Source organism: Ruditapes philippinarum, unplaced genomic scaffold (genome assembly GCF_026571515.1).
Source record: "Ruditapes philippinarum isolate M1 unplaced genomic scaffold, ASM2657151v2 ctg2589_1_1_1_1, whole genome shotgun sequence".
Classification (NCBI taxonomy): Eukaryota; Metazoa; Mollusca; class Bivalvia; order Venerida; family Veneridae; genus Ruditapes; species Ruditapes philippinarum.
Window position 1 is genome coordinate 19,868 of NW_026857848.1, and position 25,894 is coordinate 45,761.

Here is a 25,894-nt window from a genome sequence, read left to right on the forward strand (position 1 = left end):
GAACAGTAACAAAATTGTCGGACAATCAGTTTAAATATATCATGTATTCAAACATATTGTTTTTTACAACAACGTCGCACAGCGGAGATTTACTGATATCAACATTGTTTTATTGAAAATATTTTTTTCTCTGATATTTTGCAGTAACTATCCAAAACAAATGATGTGCTGCAATGAACCGCTACTCTTTGCAATGTATAAAAACTTGCACATAAGAATAAGATAATTCTTTGAAAATTCACAAGTTCCATGGAATAAAATGGATATTTATGAAACAGTATCAGTTATCAAGAATTATAGTTATATAATCTATTGAAAGTATTAGCATACCGGTAAAGCAGTCAGATTTTGGTTGAGCCTAAATACCCCGACAGGGAACATTCCAAAATCTTCCGAACCTTCATACAAGTGATGGCGTGCAATAAGTGAATAATTGCCTTCAGCGTCCCCCAACTCATTAATACGCAAAATATAACCCATAGCACCTGCAACAATAAATCGATATATTACTTTATGCATCAGTACTGCATAGTAAAGTTTTTAAATATACACATATATAAAAAGTCATTAATACACATGTATCACATGGTAATTTATAACGCTCAAAGATGCTGCTGTTGGTGATAGTTTACCGTTTGGATTATGGCAGTACATGTAAGTCCTCTTAATTTCACAAGAGCAGTAAAATGGTCAGTGAATAGCTATTAAAATAATAATTGTAATTGTAAACGTTGCAATTTTTACACGGCACATATTAAGAAAGATCTTATCAAATCAAATGCATCATTCATGATACAAGCATGAGGTACACGATTTATGAATCGGCGGTGAGAGGCAAATGACCTTTAGACTGAAAGTCCGAAATCATTTGTCTCGAAGATATTTTGCCCGATCAGAGTATCCAACAAGCGACCATAGAATTACATTGAGTTATACGGGCTTATATGATTACAAAATGTAACGTCTGTCCATCTTTAAGACATTTTATACTACTTTATCTAAAAAATAAATGACAAGCTTTCTATTTGACAAATTAAAAATCAATTTCATATCAAGCGTTCGTTCCAGACAGAAATTTACACTACATCAACTCAAATATATCATAACAAAATTATCTTTATAGATATTAAAGGCTATAAATCAAACAACGAAGAAGGCAAATAAGTTATTACTAATATATTATAATCGATTGTAAATCATATTCAGAACCTGTTCGATGCCCTGTATCAGATTATTTCACTTACTAGAAGTATAAATGAGTGAAATAAATTGAGACGGGCAGAGTTTTAGTTAGTAAGTGATATAAATTGACACAGACGGAGTTTTAGTAAAATGAAATAATATGAAAAAGGCAGATTATAACATAGGCTATTTAGTTAGTGATGTAATATTACAAACTTTTTAAGGCAGAACCTCAGTAAGTGATATGAAATGACAACTTTAAGTTCAAGTAAGTGAAAAAATAGGACAAAGACAGAGTTCAAGTAAGAAAACAAAGAAAAACAGAATCCATAAAGAAAGCCAAACACGGCAAAATTGAAAATGTTGCAGGCTCGGTTTGATAAGGACTGTTTATGGACAGTAATTGAAAGTGCAAGTTACCGTCCACGCCCCCTAGCACCGACTTAGGTAGAATTCAACATTAGAACACGAAAATGGTAATATTTTGAATTTAGAAACATCCGCAGATGTGTTCATACGGCGGTTATCATGGAACATTCAATGTGACACAGTAATGTCATTCCATGAAAAGCGGCTTGTGGTCCCCAAGTAAAAGAATGTTAAAGAAAACTTATATGACATAGAGTGAAACACTATAACAAAGTAACACATAGAAGAAAATGTTACATCGGACATATGTTGCACAAAGTCAAGAACAGAAAAACATGATCATGTCGTCAGTAAAGTTATAACATTGTTAGACATTTGATATATATGATGTCAATGAATAAAACTCAATGCAGCCTTATTAATTTCAATACTAACAAAAATTCTGAAAATAATTTTAAATGTGTTTAATTTCTGGTCATCCTCGTTACCATTTAAAAAATTCGATCATTTAATAGTTATATTTCCTTTTGTAAATTAATCAATGACCGTTTATTATGCAAGTAATGACTCCGAAGCACACCCAAAAGTTTCCTTTGACACTACTTGTATTTCCATGAATATTTAGTAACTAAAACTTATATACATGTTATTCATTTCATAACAAGTAGGAGGGCAGCTGAGGTCTTCCTCAACAACTAAAGCTTGACATTAACATTGTCGGTATATCTATAAAACCAAACAAAACTTGGCAAAAGAACCGTCTGATACCATCTTTCAAAAATACACTTAAGATAATAACAAGTAAATCTTTAACAGACTTAATCGATTCTCAGCCATATATTTTTCACTTCTTTCTCAATATTTTACATTTCTCGTTGACACATCATTTTACCTCTTTTATATATTACATAACTACAAGATAAAAAGAAAAACCACTCACTCATATATGTTTGATGTTTGATTTTATTGATGACATTTGTGCCGTTCTTGTAATCTATTTCTTCAACAATACATTTATGGACAGCTTTGGCGTACAACCATAATGCATCGTAGAGATAGGCCGCTTCCGGTCTTATCTTCAACATAACAAATTACATTTTTATCGAACTCAATAAAAACATCAAAGGATATGATATGATGAAGTATCAAATGTTATGATATTGTTTTGGCTCATTTACCTGTAGATAGTTTCTGTTTTTTTTGTATTTTTTTTCCATATTGCAATGATTAATGAAACTTTCTTTTTTGTCTTTTAAGATACCAAATGTTCAATATAAAAAATACCAAAGATTCAATATAAATATGAAATCATAAGACAACAAATGGTGGCGTTATATATGATCTTTAAGAGTATTTTAATAAGTCTATAACTTCCAATAGAATCGAACTAAAATATTTTCGTATAAAGTTATATATGATAACAATGCTAACTTAACAACACGAAAAACGATTTCAAAACTTCAGTGGTCGTTTCTGTCTATATTTAAGTTTCAAAGGATAAAAAAACACGTACTGTATATTAAGTCTTGCAATTTAATTCTTAACATCTTTATTCATTTTAAAGGGTGTGAAGATATTTGAAGATATTTGTGAGTAAGTTTTCAAAGTAGATTATCTTTCGTTTAGATGCATAATTTACAGTTTAGATCTTTACAATCTTTTTAAAGTACTTACTATTTTAAGCCCTCCATAGGTTGCAAAGGGGTTCTCAAAGTTAAATGGCGGTGCTTCAAGATACTTATTTACAAGTCTTGAAAACGTGTCATAACCCGGATACACTGGTGGGGAGTATGCAACACCAATAAAATACCGAAATGCTCCTTGTATGTCGCTTGTAACATTCTTGTCCGTAAAAATCCCTGAAAATCAAAAAAAATATAAATCTTTACCATGCTAAATATTCCAAATGGTTCATTTTTCAATCTGAATCTGGACACAACCATTTATCATTTTTAGGGAACAGTGCAGAAGATGATGTGCCAACTGATTATGACATACACTAGATTGGTCGTCTGCGTCGATTTAGTTGCCGCCATTTATATAAATGTTTTTTTTATTTACTTCCACTTTCTTACAATAAATGAAAAGATAAATAAATAAATAAAAAAAAGAAAGAAAAAAAGGGGAAACCCTTCAACAAAAAATATAAAATAAACAACACTTTTACCATAAACTTTTATCCGTTTTAATGTGAATAAATGTTCTCACTTATTAACGAATTACATTAAAAAATACTGGGTACAAACAACTTTAAATGTGCATGTATGTGTGCTATTCTTGTAAAGCCTTTGATTGCGCGTTGTTGTTGCTTAAATCCATTTCTTTTGTGCAAAGGCAAATTATGATATAAAAGCCAAATCATAACACATAAGCCAAAATATTACAATATGATATTAAGCCAATATAAAAGTAAATTTATCATATTAAAGCCGAATTATGATGTAAAGCCAATATTAATGCTAAAATATAATGATATACACGCTAAGTAATGATTTAAAAGCCAATATATAAGCAATATTAATATGATATAAAAGCCAATATATAAGCCAAATTGTGATATATAGACAAATTATGGTATAAACGTAAGAATTATGATATAACAGTCAAATAAGATGCTCAAAGAAATAAACGATGTTGATATATTGATGGGATATTTGCAGTTTTTTTCTGTCCGGACAAAGATGATAATCATAAAACAGCCGCAGTGAATCAATGCCAAGAATAATTTGGTAGTATTACAATGAAATGTCCATTCTTAGAGCAATTTATTTTGTAAATAAAAGTTAAACACATACTGACAATAGTGATTAAGATATGAATATAAACGCGATAATTTGTCCAGATTTTAATCAAATGTTCTATGAGTATCGTTTGAAAACTTTGTAACACTTCTAAGACAAGTTAAACGAAAGGCTATACAGAATGACAACGAAAGATTCTATTTCTTGCATGGATAAGTGAAGCCAAAAATTAAAATATTATACATATGATTGATGACGTCATAAACATTTCAAATTAAAAAGTATACGCTGTAATGTAATGGTGACATTTGCATAAAAACAAGCAACGTTATGCGATAAATAGAGGATATTTAATAACTGTCGGTCCACTTACGATTTTTGAACGAGTTGAAAAAAATTATAGTGTGCAACCTGGAGACCATAATATTATCTTATTCAAGGAGTTCAATAAATTTAGTAAAAAGGAAACACGGATATTATATTGTTATCTCATGTATAAAACATGTACTATTTACATTAAAAATAAACCATTTTCCCATTGACCATATAATTGCGCGTCTTTATGCGCAAATAACTTTCCGTCAAAATACCGATTTTACGAAGTCACAAAACCGACACGGGTATATATTTTTTTATTTTGTTTGGTTTTACGGCGCAATTTAGATTATATGGCGCCGAAACAGGTAAAAAGATTATGGTATAAAGACGGATACCAACCTTTGAAATATTTCTGTGCATCTTTTGGATCATACTGCCCAACATCAACACCAATAACAAAGTACTCCCCCGTGTCAAGAAGACCTCTGTCATTCAAGTGATCCAGCAAACCAACAAACTCGTAATTTTGTCCCAATATCACATAAACTTGAAAACATAGATATAATAAATATAGAATTAGAAGCAAGCACACTTGCGCTGGAACACAATAAAGGTATGGCAAAAGTTAGCAATTGGTTGTTTAAAAAAACAACAACAAAAAAACCTAACGTGTATATTAAACTTTAGGCTCATACACGAGTAAATACAAGATTTTATGTGATCAGAAATAAACTTGTTACTAAATATCTCAAATTTGATTTAATAGATTATGAGCAATTAAAATAACAAAATCTTTATAAGCGATTACCAATACATAAACATTAATCTTATTTTGTAGGTAAACTATTTCGGTTATCTGTAATAAAATACACAGACAATACCATAGACTCGTAAACAAAGTCAGATTAATTTAAGGTCATAACCCCCACCCCCTGTAGTGGTTAACAATACATTGTAACATTAAGCTACGTTTTTATAAAATTCTAAAATTCAGATTAATCTATCAACATTACATCCTTGCAAACATAATACTAGATTTTCTTTTCAATACATTCCGCATACATATAATAATTTATGTTATAGCGTTCATAAGGCAGATTTTCTGTAAGATCAATTGATTGTTTCATATATGCCAGATGCTCTAAATGAGCAATTACTTTAATATAAAAAACCCAACAAAACTATCACTGAATGATATCCATGCCAAAATAATGTCATTGATAGAAGCTGACTTGGGTTTATGGAAAGAAGAATAACTTTAGTAACAGAAATACATAATTATACAAAAATTGTCTTTGGTGAAAAGAATGGAATCATTGCACAGGTAGTTGAAATTTCAAATAGGTTTGTCAAACCAAAACCAAATGCTATGGAGATATAAAACTCTCCTACAGAGCTGTCTAGCGATGTTTTACATATATCTAAAGTTTTAATTTGATTTCTGGTTCAGGTGTAACAGATTTTTTTTTCGACGGAACAGGACAGTGCAAAATGAAACCTTTAATTCTCCCCGACACACTGTGTGCGGCTAATGTATAATAAGGAATCTCAAGGAAGACACTATTTTGGAAAGAATTATGACATACTTATTGCACTATTTAATTTGAATTTAATTTGGATAAGAACGTTGAAGGCAAATTGTGCCTCATCAATGTCTCTTTTATTTGGCAACTAATCCTTATTGTTGGTGTCGTTCTGTTATAGTTTACAAAATATTCGCAAATTACCTGTACCATCTTTTTTGTTTCTGCGTTTTTACACTAAGTACAGTTATAGTGATTTGGTGTATTATATGGAAATCAAAATACTACTTTGTTTACATATTGCTACCTTTATGACAAATTCAATGCTAATTTCTTCTGGCGATACGTATCAGGTGATATGCGTCTTAAATGCTCTAAAACAATTGTTTAGCCGTTTTGAAACCATGTTTGCCTTTTCACAGGAAGAAAACAATTACTCGTTTCTTAGGCATAAATTTCCTGTACATTAAAACTTACTTCTTGTATCAACGAATGTTTCTTGAATTATTTTGATGAATGGATTCACCGTGTGTCTGTGAAAATAAGGACCTTTGTAAACTTTCCGGAATGTCACTTCTAAACCATACATGTGCATGAGCTGAAAATGTAATCGGTTTATCAACAAATATAGAACTGTATTTGAGACAAAAAACACATACAATAGATATGTATATCTCTTAAGAGACGTTGACGCTACATGCCTCCAGATAAAAGATATTTCAAGAAAATTAAATCAACCTTGTGAAAAATGAACAGAGATTTTTAGAAAAGTAAAAATATACTAGATTCAAGTAATTATTCACTTGTATGTGGGATTAATGTCTGATTTTGCAGTGTTTATCAGCATATTTCTTTTGCGTGACAAACGCAGTAAGGGAAGGGCTACTTTTGTAACATTCTTTACCTCTTTCGTAATTTATGTGGATTGTTAGGTTAGTGCGGTTTCCAATCTGTAATTTACTTACTTTGTTTACTTCACACTATTTTAATCTTAAATACATGTTTAATTAATTGTTTTATAAATTTGTAGGGATATGCATTTAGCATTACGGCGTTTAAACATTATAAAATGTCAATTTTCAAATTTTCCTTGAAAATTAACATGAAACTGGAGGCATATGCTGCTTAATGCAGACGTCGTACATTTAGCAATACGGCGTCTAAACATTACAAAAATATCAATCCTTATAAATTACAATAACGGTAGAAAATATCGTATGACATAGCTAAATAGTTTTAATCAATGTAAAGCAATGTTTCTCAACCTAAATTGCGCAAAAATATAATAGAATATAATGTAAAGAAAACAAATATTAGCCCCAGTATCATAGAAATAATAAGAATTGTGTATAACTTTTCATCTTTGATCTAGATAATAAATCTAATTTTCCCATAAATAGTGAAAATACTTCAACATTGATCGGACAGAATTGTACGGTCTATTTTTACTGACGCACCCTTGTACATAATCAAATTATCGTCTATAAGAGTGAATATACGATAAAGTATATATTTATTGAGATTGGATTCTTCTGAGAGAAAAATATGTTTCAGTAAGGAATATAAATAAGTTGAAAGAGAATAAGTCTCTTGTACTCTGACAAAAAAACACTAAACTGGAAAATGCCGACGATATACACAAATAGACTTGGTACTGATCATCTCTGTAAAGGTTGGATAAAATTGCACCAGTAGTTATTGAGAAGTCCGGACAAGATCTGTGACAGGCGGAATGACGGACGGACTGATCCCTAAATATCGCGGCTACTGTGATGTAGGCCACACAAAAAGACAGGGTGAAATTGTAACATTAATTTTATCTTGAATTAATTTTCAATTTTTCTTATCAAATGAATTTTAAGTTATTTGTTCACTTTATGGAATGTCTGTTTTAAATTAAACATTAGTAATGGCCTCTTCACGTTGTTTGCACCATACATTTGTGCTCCTGATTACATTCTATTGTGATCAGTTTATAATATCCTTTTATGCAGAATAGAGGGTTTAACTTCCTGCCAATATTTATCGTCTGCAGCTAAACAAGTCGTTTGAAATCATAAGTCACTTATCCTTCTTAAAATGAGCTTATGTTGCACTAGACAGCATCTAATAATATCATTATCGTCTGCAACAAGGACGATATGCAGTTTGTCATGGAAGGAGACAATTCTCAAACAGTTCTTGGAACAGTTATCAAATTGTTATATTGATCAAATGTAATCATATCAAAAGACGAGCATGTAAACCAATTTTTACAACATTTCTTTAATATCATTTAGTATCTAAGGCTCCATTGAACAAGTTATCAATTTGCTGATCATAGAATCTAGTATTGCAGTCTTTGTTATAGAGGTTGTTGTTGCCAGTATTATGTTAACAAAACCGTTACGTTCAAAACGATATATATCGTCATACATAAGTCATTAAACATCTGCGTTAAATATGTTTCAATCTGGACAACACCATTCATCATTTAGTGAAAACTTCTTATTAAGTTCTTAACATATTCTTCAAATATTGTAAAGAGAAAAAACAATACAGGCCATGATTCGACGGCACGGCGTGGGTAGATAACGTCGCCGTCTACAGGCTTAAGATTTAGTTGAAGAAGCATAAGGAATCTTCTTGGAAATTCGTTATATGTAATTAATCAATAAACCAAAAGCTAGACTTACATCATAAATTGTGTCTGCTGTGTGCTGTAAGACTGGTTCGCTTGTATGAACAAATGTAACTTTTTGCCATTTGAACTTTTTCAATATGGACACAACACTTTTTGAAATTTGTGAATCAGTTGGCTTCGTCCTGGCAAATGTTGGATATGATTCATTGTTACTAACATCAACTTCGGAACAAAACTGAAAAAATACAACAAAAAAGAGGCTATAAATAACTTATACTCGTATATATTAATAAAGCTCTGAAAAAATACCTCTTATCAAATTTTCAAAGTTTACCTGAGCATACTTTTCATGCTATTAGGCGGAGAACATAGTTAACAACCGTCTACACTTAGCAATAAATCTGTCAACTGCTCTTTAACGAATATATATTACTACAAAATTCCTTTCTTTGAGAGAAAACAACAACAACAGCAACGACAACAACAACAAAAACAAAACAACAACGACAACGACAACAACAACAAAAACAAAACAACATCAACAACAACAACAACAAAAAATCCATATATTTATTGATTTGTAGTATCCGTTTAAAAAGATAATATGAACGTTACAATTATCCATTACAATTTACAAACGTAAAATATTATTTAAAAAAGCAATTATTATTTATTATTTTGTATTATATTATTATATATTATTATTTATTATTTTATAAGATAAATATACACATCAGTTGACATTGGCCATGTCAACCTCTTCTTGTATCAAATGTGAAAAAATAGACATAATCTAACAAAAACAGTATTTTTAATTGTCAGTTGCATATGTTAACATATTAAGCTATTTTCCCTTTCGGAGAAAATGTGTTAGTGTTTTATTAAATCTTATGTACGAATTCATATGCAACATGTGTGACATAAATGTCTTTTTTTTCAAGAATAGTACATATGTTTTATGACATTTACATAAATGAGAAAATGGTCCATATTTGAGGAAAATTTAATGGTTGTATTAAGTTATTATTTTGATGAAATGAATTATCATTCCACGAGGACAAAATGGTATATATTCAGTTAAATTACAACAGTCGTTGCCGTTATTCTGCTATAATTTCAACATGTTATTACATTCTTTTGACGTGCAGGAATCAACGTTTTAAAATGACATTAAAATCTGCTATTCACATATAAAATACATCATTGATGTCAATTTTCTGACAGGATGCTTTTGAGACAGTTTAGGAAAAAAATCTCGAAATTGTACGACATTTTATGTAAATCATTAAAGCAAGTATTGTACTGATTGCTTTTACGTCAGAGAAATTATGTCAACATTAACCGTTATCATACTGAATTTGTGAAGTTGATTTGGCCTAGTTTGAATTTGAAACAGTCTGTATACAAAATTTGAAACAGTCTAGATACAAAAAATAAGTTACCAACAGTTGAGAGCTTGACCAGACTGCACAGATGCCTGGCTCTATTTTATTAGCAATGGGTTTATCGCCTTCTGCCCCAGCATGTTTAATGTTAACATCAAAAGCTGTTGATTAGTTTTCAGGGATTGGAACAAAAACAATTCTATGAAACATATTCATAAAATGTTAAGAACATTCAATTTTTATAGTTTGTTTTCTTGGCAAAACTAAATAATAAAATAAAATAGAAGAACATAAAGTATTTTTGCATGCGAAATATTAACAACACTTGTGTGCCATTTAAACAAAAAATAACTTAACACATATCAAAAGAAATATCACGCTCGTTTTAGAAATAGATTGCATGTTACGATTGATACAATTGAAATGGTAATTCCTTATAAAATAGTCACAAAAATAGAAAAAGTATTAGCTTTACAGAGCCATGAATAATAATTTAAAGAAGACCGGTATATTCCTTAAAAAACCAACATTGCGGAATTTAGGTAGGACGACCAATAATTACACCATTCGGTCAGTTACCGAGACTTGGCCGTTATTAAATCGCAATTAGCTATCTTTAGCTATAATTATGCCTTAAGAGTGTCGTGGGAGATGTTAAATAGAAACGATGATTAAAAGGTAATTAAACATAAAATACTTATGCCTCTTATTGCTCTAAATTCGAAGGCTTCAATTATGAAAGAAACCAGTTTTTGTTCGTCATTGTCTAGTTAAACAAAGGTTAAGCATCGGAAGGGTATATTTAAATGTCATCTCTAGGCGGTGCTTGTGTAGGTCACAATGGCATATATCTTTGTATCTTCCAATCAACAATGAAGGACGTTGAAACAGAACAAGGACATATTGTTACATACTATAGTTTAACATAGAGGACAAACAGAGGATTCATTAAAACAAATTAAATACAAGCATTATCAAAGTGTCTGAACAACGTCTTATGTTGATATACAACACTGTTCCCAATAGTTCCCAATAAGATTAGCTCCAATTTGTAAACCAAAACAATTTTATTTGGGTTTATTTATTTGCGGTTAACATGTATTTAGATGAGAAAATGACTTGACTGGAGTATTGTTAAATGATTGGTAATTAACTTTCATTAAGTAATGTCAGATAGTTACGTAAAAAGCAATTAAATGATACTATTATTAAATAGACTTGCGTTTGAATATTATTATAAGTTTATTATAGACTTTGTGTTCATTTAAACTGCTCCCAACAGCATTTGGTTAAATCATAAAGATGAAACGCACTTATGTTTTATGTAAGGTCCATCATGGCAAAAAAATTGTTGATATCAATAAAAGTTGAATTGTTCTTTGTATACATATAATATCTAACACACACATACACATAACAGCAATTATTACAAACACATGCAATTTTAACAAAGGTCGAAAAGAGTTAGACAACAGGTTCTAGCAACATAAGCATGTGTCTTTTCCTATAGCGGTAAAAATGTTATGAAAAAATTAAACACATGAAGTTTTGGAGAATAATTTTATAAGACTTTTTCTTTCCATTTTATCCTGTTTTGAAAGTTTTCTTGTAATGCTTTGTATATATTGTAAACTGTAACATGTTTGTGTATGCTGTTTATTAATAAGCTAAGCGTTAAAAATATACATAGACAATTTTAATACTCATCATTGTTAAAGTGTTTTCATTTGTTTTAATGTACTCTCTTGTATGGAATAAATGTATTATTGCAACTGTTATTTTATATTTTTAATAGCCCTGTTGTGTTTCCTTTAAGTCTTATTTAAAAACAAACACGGCGGCTTTAATGCTTTTTCCCCCACAATAAGTGCTGTTTGTACTTATATAGCAATATATTAATATGTATGTATAATTATATACATAACAATTACTAAGTAGAACTCTTATTATGTTTCACAGCATCTTACGCCTACTCGGATTGAAATTTCTCGATACTGATTTGCTCTATGAAACTTGGAGGTATTTTTCATATTGTGTGATATTTCAAAGATGATGTATATGTATATATTACCACGAGAATATATCTAGCTTTTGTTCTTTATAATTTATTGACGTTAATAACGTCTGTTTATTCTTGAATGCACCTGAGACCTGCCAGTGTGACATTGTATTCATCTTTCTTCGAGTCATCAAAGCTAAGAATAAAGCGTAATGATAAATATATATATATAAATACTACATAAAAGTCAACAGAAAATGGCACGAAGAAAGTATTTCTATTGATGACTTTTCGTAATTAATATGATCACAGAAAGAAAATGTAGGTCGTTATATTCATTAAGTGTTTTTTACAATCATTATACATTTTGTATAACCATTATTTGATTATTTAACTGGTTAGCAATAACTCTGTTATAAGGAAGGTAGGTATATCATAGATGTACAAAAACATTTGACAAGTATTTGATTCCAGGAATAGTAAAACACATTTTCTAATTATGAAAGATCTATGGTACGAACAAAGCGATTGGTATACATAATGACCAACTCTGTTTTCTTCCACGAGTGTAATTGGAAAAATTGAGAAGTGGACTGACAAAAATGACACGAAAAATATCATTCTATTTGTTTTGTAACTTGTTAACTTGGTATTAAAGAACATTCAGCTGAATTTTGATAGCAAAATGTATGCAAACGTTTGACCTTATTATGTGTATTTTCTTATTCATGCTTATTATGTTTTAATCTGGATTACTCCGGTCTTTATCTTTTGAGACGGATTTGAAATAAATACAAAATCTCAAATTTAAAGTGATCTTAGTTTGCTTTTTTGTATTATCTCAAATTTCTTTCTTTGAGATAATGTTTCATGAGTTTCACTTCTTGCTATTATTTGAAGTTGCCAACTGGTCGCCGATCTATAAATGTGAATTAGGTTTCATTACTTTTAAGGCTAAAGACAGTTTGTGTACGATAAATGTCACTACAAGAAAGAAATAATTATGCAATTACTTAAGAAAGCTTTTAGTTAGATTCAATTCGAGACTAATGTACACCCCATGCTACGTCATGGCTCTACAATGTTCAGTTATAAAGTACCAATTATAAAGCATTGTTAGAAATTTTCGAAATTAGACTGTATTATCTACTGTTCAATGATAATTTCGTACTTTCTTTTCACTATTGCATACTAGCTTATGTAAGTAATGCACTTATATTTTTGCACACTATGTCAAAATGCGCGCAACATTTTATCTAATATTTGTATCTTAATCGCCATCATTGATAAAGAACACTAGACTTTGAGGCTCTAAAATAGAAAAAAATGCATAACTTTTTCCATATTTTTTTCATGGTGTAAAATATATAAACATAACATTTTGATCTGCTTGATTTACCGTTGCAATAATCTGTGAAATTATAATTTGAAATGGTCAACACAAAAGCATTAAACATTAAGTTATTAAAGGATTTTTTTGATAATTTGTTAAAAAAAACATGATGGGTATGAAATAATACAAATGCCAAAAAGCGACAACTGACTTTTTACACAATGTTGTTATGGCATCGTTTCTTTCAAAGCATTCGTCATAACAAAATGATTATTTTATTCCATGAACTGGAAGAAAAGAGCGATTCAAAAGATGGCAATAACATCCTAGCGTATCATTGTTGTGGGTGATTGACATGGTAACCAATGTAATGTATATATTGACCTAGATATATTCCAAATGTTTGGCATTTTTCTCTCGCACTACCGGATAACTGATTGTTTATGTTGGTTAGTGTTTGCAAAAAGGTGGGAAAATATATCTAAATGATATCAATGAATGACATTTACAGATTTTTTTATGCTTATTCCAACATATTATACAGCAAAAGACATCAAATCATGAAACATAGTAAACTGATGAAATCGATGAAAGTATGAAAAAGAAATAATGTAAAATATGTTCTAATATTAGATTGCCAGGGGAATATTAGGTGATTTCGATAACCTTTACCAATGTTTCATCTTTTGTAAGATGTAGGAAATTTAAGAATCTCCACGGAATCATATGAATAACATTTTGTGCAATCAGCTTTCTTAAACTAAATCTTTTTCTCCTTACGTTTTCGTTAATTACATTTTATATTAAGGGCTAGTAATTGGGGTTAGGAAGGGGCGGAAGGACACGACTTGTTTGGAAAATGCATCAAGAAGTCATATATTTTTACGAGATACCGTGATAAAATGGACAATACTACATACAATAATACAGGTAGGCATCAACTTTCAGGTGCCCAATTAACATTCCCATAAATCTGATCAAAAATAATTTTGAAAAAACAACTTTTTGAAGTTGACATCTGTGGTTCTTTTTATAAATGTATATGTGATGCATATTGTATTTGAATATTTTCTTTTTGTGTTCTACTTTTTAAACATCAGTATGTTGAAAAAAGAAACTCTGATATTAATAATCAAAACTCCTCAAATATACGAATAAGTTTCTAAATATTCAAGCCTGTTTGAAATGATGAATCTGAATCGATCATGCAACTTTTTGTATGATCCCACTTCCGTAATAAGTTTTGTAGGTCAAGAAAACAATATTTATATAAAGTCATTTTGTTGCTTCATTCACCATTGTTATGCTTCTTACCGTAAACTATCATGGGAAATTGTATTGTCAGCCTCCGTAACATTTGCATGATTTTGACAATTACTTTATGTGCATATTTACCCTGAAATGGCTTCATCGCTCAGAAAGAACGAAAGCCTATTACCGAAATCTTAAGATTTTAAAAATAGCGCTGGAACTCATTTCTACGCCCAGACAAGAATAAATTGTCCATGGTAATTCATTGTCGATATACTTTCTAACATACTTGAAAAATTCATTTTCAGTTTCTATGATTTAAAAAATAAATAAATAAGAAAAAACATATAACAAATTTAATGTCAGTTTGAAATTTGGCTTGGATCACATTTTGAATTATATTGATCAAGGAATACGCTATTTTTTTCTTTTGAACGTTTTGAAATATAAAATTTAGCTGAAGTACTTTAAACATTAATTAATTAATTTCTGAACTTTTTATTCTTTAGTTTGTACAATGTGTTTATCATATTAATATTAAAATAAGATATTGTAACATTGATTTCTTGCAGAATTTTCAGTCTCTTAAAGCTATTTATCTGTTGATTATTTACAACCGTAGTCGTGGAAATTGATATGCATGCTAATTATAACGGAAACTTTAAATATGCAACACCAGTCAAATAAAGGTCATTCCATGTTCAACATGAATGGCTTTTGTCGGTTCCTAATCTTCCGTAAGATCTAGTTATGTTTGCCAATTTTTTAACGAGAATGCTCTATGATATCCGTTCACATGATTATTGGTTGAATGTCTTGTTAAATTACCAATCTACTGTTTGGTACAAAAACTATTGTAACTCCTATGACTTATAGAAGGATGTACAATCATTTCACACCAAACTCACTTCGACAAGCTTGAATTGTTTTTTTTTGTGTGTTTCTTATACACATTACCTTCAGCAAAGGTGTAATAAAAAGGCTACACTTTTAATGTTATTTATGGTTAATAATCAGATAATGTTTAGAAATATATCCCTACCAAAGAATGAATGATGAGAGATTATATAATGACAGTTCTGAGAAGGAAAATATGATAAATTATTGGTTAAAAATTTAAAAAAAACGGTGTTTTAAATTAAATATTACACCGAAAAGGCTTTATTTTTGAGTTGATATAGTTTTATTTTGAAGGTGAAAAAACAAGTAATAAAAAGTTAAAATTCAGAAAATATATGTATTAATCAGATTAAAAAGATATAAAAATCTGTTAAAAATCTGACGCTGATTTGTTTATTGTATTATTGTTATCATATATGTCAAGAGAGCTGGGTGTTTTCCGGTTTGTATTTCAGCACTAAACCTATGACATTTATAACATGTGGTGTTGAAAGATTTTTTTTCTATTTTTTTTTAACAAATAATGATATTTAAATATATCAAATCAACACTTTGATATTTATGCAAATGTTAAATTTGACAAGTTAAAAAGAGTTTTTATTTATCTGCAAATATCACCCTCTGCAAATATCATCTCTTTTTGATGGCTTTATAACTTTATGTTTATCACGTAATAGAATATAAATGTGAGAAATAATAAGCGCAATAAAATTCATCCCTAATATATCAAATTTTAAAGATATAAATATAAACAAATATAGAATAGAGTCAATACACAATAGGTCGTTGCCACATATTACTTTATGAAACTATGATGTGTCATCGGTAAGTTAACTGAAAAAAAAATATCACCACAAATGAACAGAACAAAATTATCACGGCACTTTGTCTCAATTAAGAATGTTCACCCCATACAAATGATTAATTGAAACAGGTTAAAATAAAAACACTTTTCAACAGCAGTTATAGTTGGTAGTGCTTCTTATTTTTACTAAATTTTACTAGCTTGATTTATGCATATCAGCCGCTATAATTAGATATAAGTTTGAAAATATTTCCTCTTTTATTTGATATTCTATGCCATTCAATGCAAAAAAATTGTAATAGGCAATTATGTCTGGTTTTATTACGAAAGGATCCTGTAATCCATTTTTATGGCGCTTATTTGCAACTGATTTTCTGTCATCACATTTGATACCTCTATTATATAAAAGGAGTGTTTAAGTTTTAGGAATTAAGAAGTTCCGGGTTCTAGTCTTGCCGTAATCACTGCTATTACTTGCTAGGATGCTATAATTCTTTGACCCTTTGATAAGCGTGTTAAATTACTCTAAAGGAAGATCGGCATAATGTTGTAAAATACTAGAAGACCGATGATTTTGAGTAAACTTGTTAAGTCACTGAACGTACCAAAGACATAAAACTTAAAGTACTATTGTTTAATGCAAGGACTATTACATCTAAACGCTAAGTCTTTGATAAAACGTTCTTTCTGCTCTCTTTCAGAAGTATGAGAAATTAGCATTTTATCATTCAACTTATACAGTTTCAAATTTACATTTTCAAATTCTATTAATTTGCATACCATGCCATACATCCAGGACAATCCCTATAACAAAGAGTTAGCTATTTAATTGCTCTGAACAAATGCAATAAAGGATGCAAGAATAGTGTGTTTTCAGGGTCATTTCTAGCACTCTCTTTGTAATCATACTGTTTTGTTTTGACAAGCAATTAGGAACATGTTTCTCTGCTCTCCAAAATATCCTGCATGCTTTGTTATTTCATCCAGAAAATATCAAAGAAAACTGCATAAATCAAGTTCAATGAAATAACTATATGTATCAATAGACAATTATGGAAAATATCTAAATATACGAGAACAAATTGTCTGATCTATGCAATTTCATGAAATCTCTCATCCTTTATCAATATTCTAATTATTTTACAAAATGATGAACTATTTTCACTACATGCAGTTTGAACAACATGTAAAAAGTTTACTACAATTGTATTGATTTTGGTTGATAATTCAAATTTACACTTATATTTGAAAAAATGGCGCAAAAAATGGTGTTTATTTTTTTTATTCTGAATTGTATAATTCTTGTATTGCGGACAGAGGCAATTTGTAAAGGAAATGATGTCTGTTTGAAATTTTACAGACTTGAAATAATTGTTTCGTATTTTCTTCTACTGTTGATGAATGTGCATATATGTTATTCAATACGCATGCTTATTTGTGCTCATCCATAAGCAATTCTTCGCTAAATTATATCTTCTTAAGTTTTGGACTTAGATGTCAATCAAATAATATGATTTAAAATAATATTGTATGATATATGGCGTCATTCGTTAAAACTGTGACATATTTCCATAATAAGCATTCTGTTTTATGGACATCATTGCATATCATATGTCAAATAAGACTTTCGTAATGTTAAATTGGTATGTATCTGTTAGATGTTAGAATATTTTTCAAAGAATGTTTTCTACTTTATTTGTATACTCAAAAGAAACAAAGACACTTTTAAGTGAAATGTATAATCCGGTGATGATGGTAGACGTATATTTTTGTTTCAAACACTATAACATGTTAAGTTAATAGTTGTGTGAAAGGAAGCCAGTGGATTTCTTTGTACAATAATGAGTCGTGAATTCATTTCGTATCTTAACTAATCAGTTTAGTTTATAACATATTTCATTGCAACATATACATATAAAATAATATATAAATAATATTTATATAACAAAATAATATGAGTTGGGCCTCAAGTTCTTGGAAGTTTTGATCAGTACCTTCCAATAACAAAACGAACATGCAATGGCCATCAGGAGCGAAATTACTGGATAAAGCAAATTCGAAATAAGTGTAACATAACTGAATCTATGATACATGTATTTTATATTCATCACACAAACTTTTTAATATAACCATTCATTTCAGAACGTTAAATAAGTAAGTTATCGCCTAAAAAATTAAATTACTACAAAATTTCAAAAGGTAGATAGAGAATATAGTTTACCGTGGAAGTGAAACAAATTTTCTAAATGTAATAAAACATCTAAAAGTCCTTTTCTAGCAAAGAAGTGATAAGGGATTAAAATACATTTACTTATTATTATAGAGAACTGCGTTCTGTTCGGAACTTTGATACATATAATGTTAAGCATTTCTTACCTATAGAGATGTTTAGAATGTTTGTTAGATTTGGTACAAGTTAGTTATTGCAAAAATATTCATTAGACCTTTTGGACTTGCAAGAATAGCAATATGCTGTTACCAGAACATATAAAACATTCCTGATGATATATTGTTTCCCGCAACAACCTGTGTATTAAACGCGAGTTCATATAACGGCCATGTCACCTGTCTGTTTGGTAATATATTTTTTTTATTCTTTACTGTTAAGTACCATTTCAGAAAACAATAAGTAGTTGCCAAGTGTCTAAAGAATAGCTATATGACATTTTGCTTATCAATTTCAAATGTGTGCACGAAAAACCCTGTGCAATTGTTAAGTCTTTCCCATACTAAAAATCTGAAGAAACAGTGATCCCTCCGAAGCATTAATCTCTATCAAAATACATGAAAACTGCAAACTCGGTTTGATTGAGTCTGTACATGAAGGGTAACGAAAAAGTGAAACGTCCCTCAAGTCCCCAGCACCGGCATGAACGGTACTTAATTTTCAACACTGAAAAGTGCTGGAATCTATGATCCCGAAGGATCAGAAAAATTAAACAACACTGAAGTGAAGTACTGACAAACTTTTTACAGCTGCCACAAGTTTATACTAAACATATAAGACAGTATTGTATTTAAAAATGCATTGAAACTTTTTATTTAGACTTTTGAATGTATTGGTCTATCTTATCACGTTATTACTGAAATAGAATATTATTTATTGTTACAAATACGGTGAAAGTTCTTTATTACACTGTAAAAAGAATTATTGAGTATAATCTATGCTGCTTTTCATTTTGTAGTTTAAACCATCACTGTTGCTGAAATGGTTAATTTATGGAATTATAAAGTCTCCCTAAAGAGAAAAGCTTATATCATTTTTTTAAAAGCTTTCCTTTCGGTAGTTTGTTATAGTTTCAAAAATTGTTTCTGTTGCTCTTTTTTTAATTAGTTAGTTATAGTTTCATTGAAGTCAAAATACTACTTTGTTTACATTTTGCTACTTTTATGAAAATTAATGTTACATTTTGTGATATTCCTTTTATGTGATTAGCATATAACATGCTCGAAAACCATTACTCATATGTTATTAATCTTATATTTGTCCTTGCTTAAGATGAAGATGAAAAAAATCATTTGTTTCTTAGGCGAATTGCGCCTTAAATATAAATTAAAGAAAATAACTTCGATCTCAATACTCTTTCCATTTAGATTTCCAACCACAATTATCTTAAAATTTGCATAATTTATAGAGCTAACTCTTCAATTAAATAACTACGCCACCAGTTATAATCCGTTAATATATTTTTGTATTTTCCAATTTGCATATTTTGCTAGTTAATTACAAGAAGTTCAGTGTAACACGTAATAAATTTCGGCAGTGCCAGGTTTTTTTAATAGAAAATTTGCATTTTAATTCACATTTAGAAATAAGACGCTGCTGTCTCGTATCATCGGCTGTTTAATTCACAAAAACGTAAACATTATTTTGTTTAATTTGGCGATTTAAATGCATTTCCTTTAAATCATCTTAATCAATATATGACACCTTCTTGCTGAACATCTACAGGGGCTTAGTTACTAAATAATTTTTAAATGTAAAATCGAATTGTATAAGGTTTTTATATACCTCTTGTTTAAAAAAGATCAACGCTAGTATGGCATTCTAAATACATACTACAGTTTGCTTTATTATTGACATATCAGTTAAACACTGTTTACTTTCTTTCACAATTAAAACAAGAATCACGCTGACCGTACGATCTTTAAATATTAATTTTATAGTGGATTGGTCAACAATATGCACATTTTCATACGCATTTCCAAATATTGATTTAAACAATTCAATGTACCACTTGGATATTCGTACATAATGTTTCTTTAAAAAAATGGATCGAGTGCGAAAAAATTAAGCTTGGACATTTATGCGATGAATTATAACATTTTGTTCTAGAGCAATTTATTACTTGCTATAAAAAAAATTGTAGAATCCAATCATGGATATCGATCCTTTCAGCATCCTCCATATATCAAAATTTTGTGGTTTGTTGTGACTTATGGTACAAAATACTATCAACATACGTATAAGTTGTCTTTCAGACTTCATATTACGGACCAATTCATTTTAAAGTGAATTGGCCTATGATGGGAGGTCTGTTTGTTTTGTTTGTTTTGGGTTTTACGTCACATCGACACAGTATAGGTCATACTGTGTCGATGTGACGTAAAACCCAAAACAAACAGACCTCCCATCATAGGCTGTAATATTGTAAGTAATTATGTTAACAGTATTTAGTATCACGTATTAACAGACATAACAACAAATCACGAAATAATTTTGTATGGATGTTGCTGGCAAGATTGAGATACATGATCGGAATTACATATATTTACAAAGAAGACAATAAAATGTTCTAGAACAAAATGATATTGTTCATTATATAAATGTTCATACTAAATCACTTATAATTTTATCATCAACATTTTTTCAAGCAATATCTTATAATAATATATATGATAAAATGTTCTAGAACACAATATTATTATCCATAATATAAATGTTCATACTAAATCACTTAGAACTTTATAATCAACTTTTTTTCAGGCAATAGTTTATAAGAATATCTGATTGTTATATTATCATTGTTTTTTATCAATATTTGAAATACTGATGGAAAATGTGCCCATTGTAGACCTATTCACTTTAAGTGATATGTCGGACTACAGCGATATTACAACAATGGGAAAATATACACATTTGTATATTGGTATGAATTTTTTCTCTGACTGAGTCCAAAATTTTCACTTCCATTAACTAAAACAATTGTATCATTCCAAATATACTGACATCTACTATCATCTAAAGTGCAACTTATACCTGCAGCTAAAAGATATAAATAAATTGACACGTTGTTTGGTCAGTTTTCTGTTTATGAACTAATACAAAAAACCAAGCTAGTTACAGTGAAATAAGGCACGTTCTCAATCAAAGCTTGTTTAGCAAACACAAAAGCGGCACAATGACGTGATCCTAATTGAATTGCATAAGGAATTCTTGATATATTCACTCAGACGGCAGGAAATATTGTCTGCCTTATAATTGCGTAGACGTATTGTCAATATTTAAAGACAATGTAAGCAATCCAAGTTTTGCTTTGTAAAAGTCCATAAAGGATTTCCATGATTGTTTAAACGCGCATGCTAGTACAGAAAAATGATATTTCTCCAGCAAAAATATTGTACACAAATTTAACATTTATTAATGAAAAAGGAGACAAAAAATTACATATTAATATGTTTGACTGGTGTGTTAATGAACTATATTGAAAAGCGAAAACGTTCTCAAAACCCCTAGCACTGAAAAGGGCTGTTTTATTCATACTTTATTACAGCGGGTGTCAGGAGTCGTGTGGCAGTTATTAAAGGCTGTTTCAGGGTTGTAATGTTCTTTTTTTTTTGTTCTTCGGCATATTCACTTCAGCACATTATATGTTGAAGATTGAATACCGTTTTAACCGGTGCTAGGCGGTGTTAGAGATGTTGCACTTTTTCATTATCCTTCGTGAATCAATCAAACCGTTTTCAATTTTACTTTGTTGCTTTCACTGCTTCCAGAGGATTACCCCCCCCCCTTTTTTTTAGATAATTCTGTAAAATCTTTCGTGTCGGTTATTTACATTTTTATAAAGGGTTTGACTTATCCTGCTTTAGACAATAATAAGAAGATAAATAGCATTTACAACATTTATTTAAAGGCCAAGTCACCATGCTTTAAACAAATCATAAAGTTCAAAGAATTAATGCCTTTCTGCCAACATCAGTACAAAAATGACTTTAAAATTATTTAAAAACTAAATAATCTGTGGTTGTTCTAAACACATTATAGACTTACATCATCATGAAAATGTCAAAGCTTATACTCGTACATATATTGTAATTGTGATTCCTTGTCAATCCCTTACTTGTTGTTAATCTCGTCATATGTTATTAACCAAGCCTTACATTATAGGTCATCAAAAGTGCTTCTAGTGTGTATTTTATTACAGACTGGTATCTATATTGTTCAATGAACCATGCTATGACGTCATGAGATAAACGCTGTATGATAAATAAGATCAATGATGACAATGTAACACCATAATGAACCTGTCAGTTATTAACTTAACTATACTATATTGACCATTAACCGTATTGTCAGTGTTACATACATGTTTGTAAATACGATTCATTATAAATCAATCAGTAATTGACAGTAATAAGGTTTTTATATGAATTTTACGTTTTACGTTCTTTGTTATTACATTCCGTGTTGGTGCGACGTAAAACCCAACGAAAAAATACATTCCGTTGATATTGTCAACATTTGAGTATCATTACGTAAAGGCGTAAAACTTAGTCATTTGTTAAGATAAAATAATGTGTTATTACTCTGAACATAAAGGGGACTCGTTAGTGTCTCCAACCTTTGAAAGTTGGCATATAAATAAGTATGTACCTAATTGCGATAAAATTTGAATATGAAATTGTCTAGTCATTGGGATATAAATATGATATGATATTGTAATGGTGTGACAAGGCTAAATTTAAATAAATCTGTGAAAGAAAAAACGAACTAGTCTTCAGCCTATTCAAAATCATTACTTACACTAGTCACTTGGGTGGTCAGTTTGTCCGTAAACTGCCCGCGTCGTACGCTCGGAAAGGATAATATACTTACGTATTTAGTCTTGTTAAAGTCTCGTTTAAAAAGTATGCGAAGTATGCACTACGCATCGGACCTGAAAATCCAATTTTTAGCTTGAAAGAGCCTACAATGTTAAAAATTTGTTTATCCATAAACTTACATTTTTCTCATAACTGATGAATTTTAGAATTTCGAGTGTTCATTTATCATTTTAATTGTTTTATAGAAAGTGGAGTTCTAGCTAAAAACAAACGGTGTTACCTTTATCACTTCCTGACATTAATTCTTGTATATAAGTACCAAGTATTTATATCAACTTAAACTGTGTTGATATATTTACATTCATCAATTTGCAATGTTTGTGTATTGCATGGTAATCCTTGATGCTATTGTATGATGATTTGAAACCTTAGGCCAAGTTTTAATCTATAACACAGAGGTCGATAGAAGGTCACAAACGATCTCTTGGGGGATCTATCATAATATTATGCCGCAAATCATACCCAGATTGTTTGTAGCTTAAGTATAAGTGCTTTCTCTAGGTATTTGCTGTTGTGATTTTCTAGTTGGCAATTTACTTGATGGGTGAACTTTGAGTGTTGTAAGTAAACAATTACACTGTCAGACATTAAGCACGTAAATTCATTTTCAAAATCAGGCAAACGGCCTTAACAAGTCGCCTCTGAGATTAAGGAATGTCGGTTATCCACAAATATGTTTATCTAAAAATGTTTCAATTTTATGAAAAAAATATTAAGTGTTTGATTCGGTTTTCAAAATATGTTTAAATTATCTGTATACGTAATGTATAAATTACGGTTGTCGGAAGTGATCTGAAATTATCTCAATGTGTTTTGTTTTTATTTGTTTGGGTCGTCAGACCAAACAAATAATGGTAGCGAAATTTCATGGGTCGTCAGACCAAACAAATAATGGTAGCGAAATTTCAGACTCTAATGCTGTTAATTGCAAATGCCGAAAGTAGTCCGTTTTTTTGAAGCGGTAACATCCCTTTATATGTAACATTAAGGCCGAAAAATTCAGGGGAGATCACTGCGTAAATATGGTCACATAACAGGCGCATTAATTTTCAAGCAAAATAATTCCCGAATGGTCGAAGATTTCTAATATTGTTTTATTCTTTATAGATGTACATGCTTATAGTAAGCGCCATGATTATTTACACAAGTGTTAAACAACAGTTAGCGTCGTTACAAACCCTAATTTAGAATAATATGGTTTTCTTCAGGCCGTTAACATATCAATTCACCGTGGCCGAGGGATTTGCGCGCTCGCTTAGGAAGCGAGAGGTCTGGAGTGCTAATCGCAGTTGAGGCAACTTATTTTTTTTCAAATTGTTTAAGTCAAATAAACATTTGATTGAATATCAGTGATGCAATTAGTCTTATAGCCAATCTACTACAATTAAAACGCTTGAAAGCGTTGGTGGTACAAATTGTTTTATAATCTCACAACCTTCACCTTTCTGACATTCTGAGACCCAAACAAATTCAGCGCCTTCTGTGCTTTGATTATTTGTTTGGGTCGTCAGACCAAACAAATAATGGTAGCGAAATTTCAGAGCCTATTGCTGTTAATTGCAAATGCCTAAAATACTTCCCTTTATATGTACACTAACGCCGAAAAATTCAGGGGAGATCAATGCGTAAAGATTGTCAAATGAGAGTCGCATTAATTTTCAAGCAAAGTAGTTCCCGAATGTTCGAAGATTTCTAATATTGTTTCATTCTTTATAGATATACGTGCTTACAGTAAGCTCCATGATTATTTACATCTGTGTTTAGCGTCGAAATAATAAGAGTTACAAACCCTAATTTAGAATAATATGTTTTTTTACAGGCCGTTAAGATATACCTTCACCGTGGCCGAGGGGTTTGCACGCTCGCTTATAAATCGAGAGGTCTCGAGTTCAATTCCCAGTTGAGGCAACTCATTTTTTTATTTATTTTTTTTAAGTCAAATAAACATTGAACAGACTATCAGTGTTGCAATTAGACTTATAGCCAATTTACTACAGTTAAAACACTGGAAAGCATTAGTGGCAGTATACAAAAACAAATTGGTTTACAATCTTTCTGACATTCTGAGACCCAAACAAATTCAGCGCCTTCTGTGCTTTGATTTTAACATGTGTTAACTATTTTGGTCGGTTATCATGAATTTTAATTTTAATATGTTTTGATTTCATTAAAATGTGTCAGCTGTTCGTGTCGGTAATCATCAAATATGTTTAACAATGGGAGGGGAAATTAGAGGTCGGGCGGGTAATGTACCTGACTCGCGTCTAAGACAGGACCGTGTTTCTTCATAAGTCATTAATATTTTTAACTAAAACCAGTTTTATTCTAACAGAGCTCTGTGGGCAAAGTCAATAAAGT

The 25,894-nt window shown here is 30.1% G+C and overlaps 1 protein-coding gene across 2 annotated transcripts in view; it reads right to left on the reverse strand.

Moving 5' to 3' along the window:
• Nucleotides 1-25,894, reverse strand: part of LOC132751239 (receptor-type guanylate cyclase Gyc76C-like) — a 50,048-nt gene that overhangs the window by 18,934 nt on the left and 5,220 nt on the right. For both annotated transcript variants that reach the window (XM_060741399.1, XM_060741398.1), the window contains exons 2-7: nt 8,809-8,991; nt 6,611-6,731; nt 5,010-5,156; nt 3,226-3,410; nt 2,492-2,627; nt 331-485 (exon numbers count right to left, since the gene is read on the reverse strand). In XM_060741399.1, coding sequence (XP_060597382.1) covers nt 331-485; nt 2,492-2,627; nt 3,226-3,410; nt 5,010-5,156; nt 6,611-6,731; nt 8,809-8,991 — 927 coding nt within the window. The remainder of the gene's footprint in view (nt 1-330; nt 486-2,491; nt 2,628-3,225; nt 3,411-5,009; nt 5,157-6,610; nt 6,732-8,808; nt 8,992-25,894) is intronic.